The sequence below is a fragment of the Raphanus sativus genome, unplaced genomic scaffold, assembly GCF_000801105.2.
Source record: "Raphanus sativus cultivar WK10039 unplaced genomic scaffold, ASM80110v3 Scaffold3951, whole genome shotgun sequence".
Lineage (NCBI taxonomy): Eukaryota > Viridiplantae > Streptophyta > Magnoliopsida > Brassicales > Brassicaceae > Raphanus > Raphanus sativus.
Window position 1 is genome coordinate 1 of NW_026619255.1, and position 9,168 is coordinate 9,168.

Sequence of the window (9,168 nt, forward strand, 5' to 3'; positions counted from 1 at the left end):
AGGTATATGTATTTAAATAAAATCCATATTTACGTTGTGCCTTGTTTTGTTATGTCCCTTTCATGAATTCCATTATCACACAAATGTATTTTAATTGGAATAAGACTTTAAATCTCGAAATATATAACATTGAGGATAAATAATTATTTTAAAATAAATAAAATATTAAAATTATTAAATTATTTTAGAATTCGAAAGTTACAAAATGTATTCATTTCATCTTCTTCTTTTTTGCAAAAAAGATAAAAAGTATTCATTTCAATATTCTCTTTTTGCACTATTACAGTTGTTTATCCACTATTTCAAATTTTCAATAATTATAGCTCAAGTTAACTGGGCCTAAAACATAACAAATAACTGAACTGGCCCAATGAAAATTTGAACAACACGTTTCGTGGATTATATACCTTGGACAGATGTAACGGTCACAGTTGATTTGCTGGACGCTGTAATTTTTGTCGAATCTACCAAACAATGACATCATCGGTTTCTCGGCTCTTCTTCTATACCCCCGGTGCAAGACTTTGTAAGAGTCGTAAGAGTCGTGGTTTCTAGGGTTTTGGGTGATCACGTTCTCAGCAGTTCCTGATAACTGAGATGTTTTCCCGTTCGTTTCCGATTTACCAAAGGCTTAGCACGCTTCACTGGTTCCATTCATCTGCTTTGGATTTTAGTTCTTGGCCTTTTCAGTCATTTGTTGTAGTGGTTTAGTTTTGTCATACATGTTATTTAATGGTATTTTTTACCTTTTGCTTCAATTACTTTGTATCTTTTGTCAAACACTAAAATAATACAAAAATTTTACATTTTACAAAAGAAAGTTATAAACAATTACAAAAACATTTTTTTAAAAAATAATAGAAGAAGTGTTATGGGTGGGACATATACTGTTGTAACTTGTAACCAATCATAACAACAAATCGCGTTTCAGCGAAATTTTGAGCTAATATTTAACTTTTTGAGCAGGCGAGAGCTTCGAAGGATGCGCAGCTAGAGAAGTGATGGAGAAACGGACGGGACTAGAGTCTAGAGATAGAGAAAATGAAACCTTGACTGTCACAGACTCACAAACAACGTGTTTAAAGGAGGCGCCCTTGTGGATTAATTACTGTGTTCATGCATGCGAAGCTTGTGGATCCGACTCAGGCGCTGGAGAAGTGCGAAGGGTACGATTGGTTGAATATCCCGACCCATTTGTTCTGACCGCTTGAGAAAATGGTGAAGATCAGATTCAATTATTTTTGAAACATGCTGGTATCTTAAGGGCATTTGGTCTAGTGGTATGATTCTCGCTTAGGGTGCGAGAGGTCCCGAGTTCAATTCTCGGAATGCCCCTTTGTTTTCCTTTTTTGATATTTTTTTTCAATACGGCTACATAACATGTTTCTTCTATGTATTGTGGGTTGTATTTTCTCTAATGCTTGATTCCATTATACCTTCAAACTCTTAACGTCTGATGTCTATTTATTAAGTGTATATATATCTTCTTAAGAGAGACAAATTTCACAGTACAAGTGTGTGTTTTACACATTTATTAAAGTATATCTTAACAACTTTTTGCACGTGTTAACTTCATGAGCTTTCGACATGAGTTGTCCGGTGTCTAATTGATGATAAAGTTTTGTTTTTGGTCAAACGATAAAGTTGTTAACTTCATGAACTTGCGACATAATTCAAGAACATGCCAAGACTGGGACGAACATGTGTTTGATTAAGCGGATGATGTGTAATGCAGTAAACTATGACACAAGGATTACAAGATGAGTTATTTGAATTTCTTGATCTTTATATGGCTTTCATGAGTTTGAACATATATATTAATCATATGAAAAAATCATTAGTGTATATAGACGTATGCAAACATATACAAAGAGTATATCCTATATGTTACTATGAAGATTTAAAACTACAAAACAAAAATGCAAACATATACAAACAGTATATCTTATAAGTAACTACTAGATTTTGACCCGCGCTTTTAAAGCGCGGGTTTATTTTCCTTTATCTTTTTTTTAAATTGACAAATATTTAATAAATGTCATATTTTCATATATTTGTTTTTTTATAAAAGACTTAAGCTTTTTATCTTTCTTTATCGTGTTATTTTAAATGAGTATAGGCCTGATCACAATATCCTAACCCGAAGAACCAACCCAAAACCGACCCAAAAATCAGGATCCCGAACCCGATCAGACCCGGAGTAAATATCCGAATGAATTCTAAATTGCTATATCCGAAGAACCGATCCGAATCCGATCCAAACCGAGAACCAAATGAGTACCCGAAGATACCCGAAATGTGAATATATATCTAAAAATATATGTTATAATTATATTTATAATTATTTTAATATTTTAAATTAATATCATAAGTTAACTATAGTAGTCATTTTTAGTACTTTTGAGTATTTTTGGATAAAATATGATAGTTTGGATAAAAGTTTACCCAAAAAACTGTATAGAATGAATATTTTTGGTTACTTTTGAGTAATTTGGATACAAAAATTTGAACCGAATCGGATACTTTGGTTACTCTGAGTATAAATAACCGAACCCGTTTTAGATATTTTGGTTATTTGGTTATTTTCAGGTTCTTATGCATGAGAACCGAACCCACCCGGATCCGGAAAGATCTGACTCGAACCCGATCCGAAAAAATAAAATTGAATCTGATTTGTTAAACGGCCCAAATGGCCCAAAAGAGATGATGTGGGCAATGGGCTGGATTTAAAAAAAAGTGACCCAATATAGATCTGTTATTAATATTACTTGATTGCCCTTAATGAAATATGCAATGTTATTAAAGAAAGGGGTATTTTTAGTAAAAAATCCAATAGGATCCTGCTTTAATAGTATAGATGCAGATCTGAAACTACAAAACAAAACCCCAAAAATTACATTGAATAAACAACAAAATTATGAAGAAAAAAGAATCAATGAGGAAGAGAGTCAACGAGAGAGTTGTGTCTCTTAGAAGGAGCAGAAGGAGGAATGGGAACACCTTTGGGCAAGTAACCAGAAATAAGGCTGTCTTTAAACCCTAAGCTCTTCATATCCTTCGTCTTCACCGTGGCTCCAATTCTTGTGGCGGCCACAGAAGAGCTACTGGTCGCCAGAAACAGGACAAGACAGAGCAGAACCATCGTACGACACGGAGCCATTTGGTAGTAATAAATGTTTTTGCTTCTTGTTTTAGTTTAACTGATGAATAGAATGAATAATATGTAAGTCTATGTCTATGTGTATATATAACATGTGCGTGTGTGTGGATTTGATGGAAATAAGTGTAGCGGAAATGAGGGGGAAAGAGTGGAACGGTAAGAGAGGAGTGAATCCTACGTTAATGAGAGACTTTGAATTTTCCTTATTAATTTACTCTAAATCTTTTCAAATATTGAGTTTTTTTTGTAGCCGTCGTCGACTTTTGTTAATTTCTTATAATGTAAATAATTCCATTTTATACTTAGGAAATGGGAATCTGGTTTGAGGTGACCGTCGTTTATTTCAAGTATTTCCATTTTATTATGCCAAGTTCGTTGACGAGAATATTAAATAGTTTTATGGGCGTCATCACTGTTTAGCTAGTTTTGTTTTGTTGTTGTAATATTCAAACATTCAACAGTAATTATCATAAGATGTAGAATACTGGAATAGTAAAGCAAGATTAGCTTTTCGCTTTCGTAAGTATCATAATATCAAACTTGACTTGTGCTTTCTTGAACACCAAATATTTCGGGCACAAAAAGAGAAGACGAAGATGGTGAGATAGCATCCTTAAAATACGATACACGGCAAATAAAATTAAAACCATAGCAAAAATATATTAAGTTTCTGAAATCTTATTATAATTACCAAAATGCTAGTGCGATGATAATTTTAACTTAGACACTAAAGTGATGTGTTATATACCATATTGTAAAAAGACTAGAACAGGTAACATTGAGTATATATAGGTTAATCATGATACAGAAAAAAACTTATGTTTAATGAAACGAATGTGTAGAATTAACTAATTACACGTGCTTTTCAACAAAGTATGAAAAATACTGAAAGTTCATGCAGAAAACACGTTAAAACAATGTATACCAACCTAAATCTTTTGCGTGAGAAGGTATTTTAAGAAAGTAAGACAAACAAGTAGTTTGGAGGGTTGACTAGATTATACACTATTTGATTTGACAGCAGTTTTTATTCGTTTACTCCATTATTGATATGGATATCCACCTGATTCTTCATTTAAATCGGACTTCTTCTTCTTTTTTTTTTTTTTTGAAGATCAACTTCTTCTTCTTTGAATAGACTTTTCTCCGTATTTTACAAAATGCCAAAGCAAAGTAAAGTTCAAACATACTTACCACGTTTAGACATGTCGCAAAAGTCATACAATCCTGAATCCTCCTTTGATGAAATACTAATACATCTTTATAATCTTTATGGAGTGCTCAAAACTAAACGATAATTTCGAGTGCATTTTCTTATTAAAATAAACCCATCAAGTTTGATCCTCGTGCAGTTGTTTTGTTATTTCACTACATTTGATCGCCTTCTGATGGTGTTCACAAAAAAAAAAGATCGCCTTGTTCTTTGGTGGCTCTGCAGAAAAACAAATAACGATTTTTTTTTCTTCCAATTGAGGTTTTTTTTTTTTTTTTTTTTTTGAAAAAGGGCATATTCCAATTGAGGTTTCTTTCCTTTATTTATACGTACACATGTTATGATTGATACTTACTACTATTAGTAACAAAAATAGAAAAAAATGCACACAAGATATACTGGCAAAGTTGAATTTAAATGCATGGTTGAAAAGACCACAACTTCGTAACTTTCCAAGTTCCACGTTCTGTCTTAAGCCAAAGTCTCCGCCTTGATTCTCTTGCATTGGTTCACTCCAAAAGGAGCATGATCACGAATGTTCTTGATTTCATCACCGTGGTAACACAGATTAGGGTTTCCCCAAACACCAAGTCTTCTTCCCATCCTCTCATAGAACTTCTCAGAGAACCCCAGCTCTCCACTGATGTTATTTCCATTTACATAGAGCGCGTTGAGACAAGGCATTTCTGTTTCCATTTGAGGTAAGAGTTTGCCTCCGAGACTGTTGTTACTTAGACCTAAGAACCTCAGTTTCTTGAGCTCCAAGATTGACCATGGAATCTCTCCTTTTAACCCTGTGTTGGAGAGATCTAAAACCACCAAATTCTTCAGATTTCTCCACTTTATTCCTGATAAGTCCCCTTCTAGCTGGTTGTTGGACAAAACTAGTTCAACCAATGAACTCATCTCTTGGATCTCTTTGGTCAATCCACCTGAGAAGCTGTTGTTCCTAAGATCCAAAAGAGTCAAATTCTTTAAGGACTGTAACTCTTCAGGTAACTTTCCTTCCAAGTTATTGTTACTAACATCGAGTTTCAGCAGTGAACTCAATCCTCCAACGCTTAAAGGCAACGGTCCAGAGAAGAAATTCCTGCTTAGATCCAATATCAATAATTCGGTTAAGCCATAGACCTCCGGGATTCTCCCTGTAAACCGGTTTCCAGACAATACTAAGCGTCTGAGTCTGGTTAACTTGGCTAAATTCTCTCGCAATGAACCTGTTAACCGGTTTTCTAGCAACACTAGAGATTGAAGATTGGTGAGGCTAGTGATGAAAGAAGGGAGTTCACCGATCAGTCCCGGGTTTGATCTGATCTCAAGTGTCTCCAAGTTCTTAGAGAGATCTAGCCACTTCTCATCTGAAATTGAAGCTAGATATTGGTTTGGTGATGTGAAGCAGTTGAATATAGAGAGAGACTTGAGGTGCTTGAGCTCAGAGAGTTGTGGTCTGATGACTGGAATCTCAGTACAAGAAAGAGAGTTGTCTCGCATAGACCCAAAGCTTAAAGCAGTCACATACCAAAGATCATCAAATAGATCACAAGTTACACCCTGCAGAGTTAACAACAAAGAATTGGATATTTAAGGACGATATATATAATTGAATTTTTTATGTTACACAAAAAAGGAAGTGATATTGTTCTCTGAAACTGGAGATATAACTAATTATTATTCCACTGGTGAAGTTGAGTACACACCAAAATGGAACAGAGGAATTTTGATTATTAATTACTAAATAAAGAAAGTAAAATCTCGCTTTGTATCTTCTGGCTTTAGATCATATAAATAGAAATATGCTCTCCCTTTCTTTTATCAACGAATAGATAGAAATATGCTTACTTCAACTTTCAACCATATTCATAAGTTCAACGTCTTTTATCATAATTGGTAATGTTTTGAACAAAAAATGAGATCAAAGAAGAAAATGATGAGAAAAAGGACCTGGATCGGAGTCCAACCACATGGGTCAGGAAAAAGGTAGGAACCATTCCAAGAGTCACCAACAAACCCTTGAATTGTAAAGTAGAGAGCAGCTTTCTCTGTTTTCTCCATTGGACCTCCTTCACTTTCCTCTGTTTCTGCGCTGCTCCAATCCACCAACATACACCACACACATAGTAAAAAATACAATTGCTGCTTCTTTGTGAATCTAAGCATCTTCACTGAAGCTATAATGAGAAGATACAAGAAGAGGAGGATAAAAAAGTCTTGTGTGGATCTTATCTCTGTATTGGAATTATTCCACTTGTTGAAGCAAATCTTGGAAGATGAAAACAAAGCTATCACCACAATGTGTTAATGGGACCCTTTTGAGAACCATGAATGTTGGTTGATATGTACACAAGATTTTTCGAAGAAAACAACCCTTAACAGTATTTATTTTTCTCCAATAGAGATTAGTTTGAGACAAGAAATTTCATGAGAAAAAAGGATAATGGTTTAGAGTTCCTCTGCTTTCCATCTTTGTTTCTCTTTAGGGTTTGTTATAGAGGAGATGCCAAGAAGTAGTGACCCAAGAAAGAACAAGAGAGTAAAAGCCAAATCTGTTTCTCTAACTTATGATTACATAAAAACACAGCTGTATGTGTTATATAGACATATGTTAGCACCTCAGCAGTCCACAACATGACAAAACTGAATTTATGGGGTTAAATCCAAATAACCGACCAAGCATTTGCAATTTTTCAAAATATTCATGACAGGTTTATCGTTTGCTTAATATATGCGCATATTGGAGTAGGTTGTAAAGTTACAGGGTATATAGCCAGAGGTTTAGACAAGGACTAAGCATTAGCAATATTTTTTTTTTGTCACAGTCTAAGCATTAGCAATAAAGATTTATAAAACAAAACCTTTAAAAGCAAGGCACAGTTAACAAAGCAGGAAAAAAAAACAGAAACAATAATGGTATTGAAAATGATAAAAGAGAGTAGGTCGAGTGAAAGCGAAAGGTAGAGAAGATCCAAGTCACAAGAGGACTGTTAATTCTGCAACCTCCAGTTTTGAAACTCATCTTAAAAAATACTACATTTTTGAAAAACAATACTCTATCAATTTTAATATAAGTGTCACTTTGACATTTTCACATAGATTAAGAAAGTGAGGGAAATATATATAAGTTATTATTAATTACACATGTCTAATCAATAGTATCTGAGATAAATAAAATTATTTATAAATCAATATAATTTGTAATTTCAGCTGAAAATAAGTATAATTTCCATTAGAATTTTAAAATAACATTTTTGTATAACAAAAAAAGTTAGAATGACACTTATTATGAAAGAGAGGGAATATGTCTTACAAAAAATATCTTACATGCAACTATGTTCCTTTATGGATAATACTAAATATATATTTTTTATTTATAAGTTTGTTGTAATAAAATTCCAAATATGTTAATACTAAATAAGATATGTCTTATTATCCGTTTAGCTAAGTCATGTAAAAATATTAAAAATAACTGAATATTTGAAACTAATTAAAAATAAACACATTTCAGTTATTACATGGTTTTAACAATTAAGTTAGTAAAACTTCATATGCTGCCTAAATCATTTTTTTTTTTGAATTGAAATCTGCCTAAATCATTGGATTTACCACAATGAAATTTTTATTCTTGAGAGAAACAGAGACAACAAAGGCTCCAAACCTCCTTGACCATTATCTTCTGTTAGTTTGTGATGAAAATATGCATTAAAAATATTTTCATTTTATTCTTTAGAGAAACGGAGACAACAAAAGTTCAAAAGCTCTTTGATCATTATCTTTTGTTAGTTTATGATGAAAATATGCTTTAAACAATATTTTTAATTTTTTTATTTCTCTCAAAATATGTGGGTTAACTCCTACGAAAATATTGAGTTTTAATTTAAATGCTCTATATTTTTAAGCTTATACTTATTAGTGTTGTTTAAAATTTTCTAATCATTTTATACATTTTTATCAGTGTATTGTAAACTTTCTTTCATGGTACATGGGCATCGTTCTAGTTTTTAACAGTTAATTTAGTAAAATTTCAGATGCTGCCTAAATCATTGGACTTACCACTATGAAATTTTTTTTTTTGAGAGAAACGGAGACGACAAAGGTTCCAAACCTCCTAGGCCATTATCTTCTGTTATTTAATGATGAAAATATGCATTAAAACAATATTTTCATATTTTTTATTTTTTCTCAAAATATGTGGGTTAACCCTTACGAAAATATTGAGTTATATGTTAAGTGCTCTATATTTTTAAGCTTATACTCATTAGTGTTGTTTATAATTTTCTAATCACTTTATACATTTTTATCAATGTATGAAAACCTCTCTTTCGTGGTACAGGGGGATCGTTCTAATTTTTTAACAATTAAGTTAGTAAAACTCCATATGTTGTTTACCACTATGAAAATTTTATTCTTAAGAGAAACGGACACAACAATGGTTCCAAATATCCTTGTCCATTATCTTATGTTAGTTTATGATGAGAATACGCATTAAAAAATATTTTCATATTTTTGATTTTTTCTCAAAATATGTGGATTAACCCCTACGAAATATTGAGTTTTAGATTAAATGCTCTATATTTTTAAGATTATTCTCATTAGTGTTGTTTAAAATTTTCTAATCATTTTAAATATTTTTATCAATGTATGATAAACTCTCTTTCATTGTACAGCGGCATTGTTCTAATTTTTTAACAATTAAGTTAGTAAAACTTCAAAAGCTGCCTAAATTAATTGGACTTCCCACAATGAAATATTTATTCTTAAGAGAAACAGAGACAACAAAGGTTTCAAACCTCCTTGACCA

At 32.4% G+C, this 9,168-nt stretch overlaps 2 protein-coding genes and 1 non-coding gene across 3 annotated transcripts; 1 reads left to right on the forward strand and 2 right to left on the reverse strand.

The window, feature by feature from the left end:
- Positions 1-1,263: 1,263 nt before the first annotated feature.
- TRNAP-AGG (transfer RNA proline (anticodon AGG)) lies at positions 1,264-1,335 on the forward strand. Its single transcript has one exon. It is a non-coding gene; the product is annotated as a tRNA-Pro (tRNA).
- A 1,529-nt stretch (positions 1,336-2,864) lies between these two features.
- Positions 2,865-3,274, reverse strand: LOC130507055 (protein IDA-like). Its single transcript, XM_057001766.1, has one exon. It carries the CDS (start codon positions 3,158-3,160, stop codon positions 2,933-2,935), a length of 228 nt encoding a protein of 75 aa, XP_056857746.1. The 5' UTR covers positions 3,161-3,274; the 3' UTR covers positions 2,865-2,932.
- A 1,394-nt stretch (positions 3,275-4,668) lies between these two features.
- LOC108824307 (piriformospora indica-insensitive protein 2) lies at positions 4,669-6,933 on the reverse strand. The gene is made up of 2 exons (XM_018597707.2): positions 6,315-6,933; positions 4,669-5,924 (listed from the first exon to the last, which is right to left on the reverse strand). Exons 1-2 carry the CDS (start codon positions 6,528-6,530, stop codon positions 4,845-4,847), a joined length of 1,296 nt encoding a protein of 431 aa, XP_018453209.1. The 5' UTR covers positions 6,531-6,933; the 3' UTR covers positions 4,669-4,844.
- Between the last annotated feature and the right edge of the window lie 2,235 nt (positions 6,934-9,168).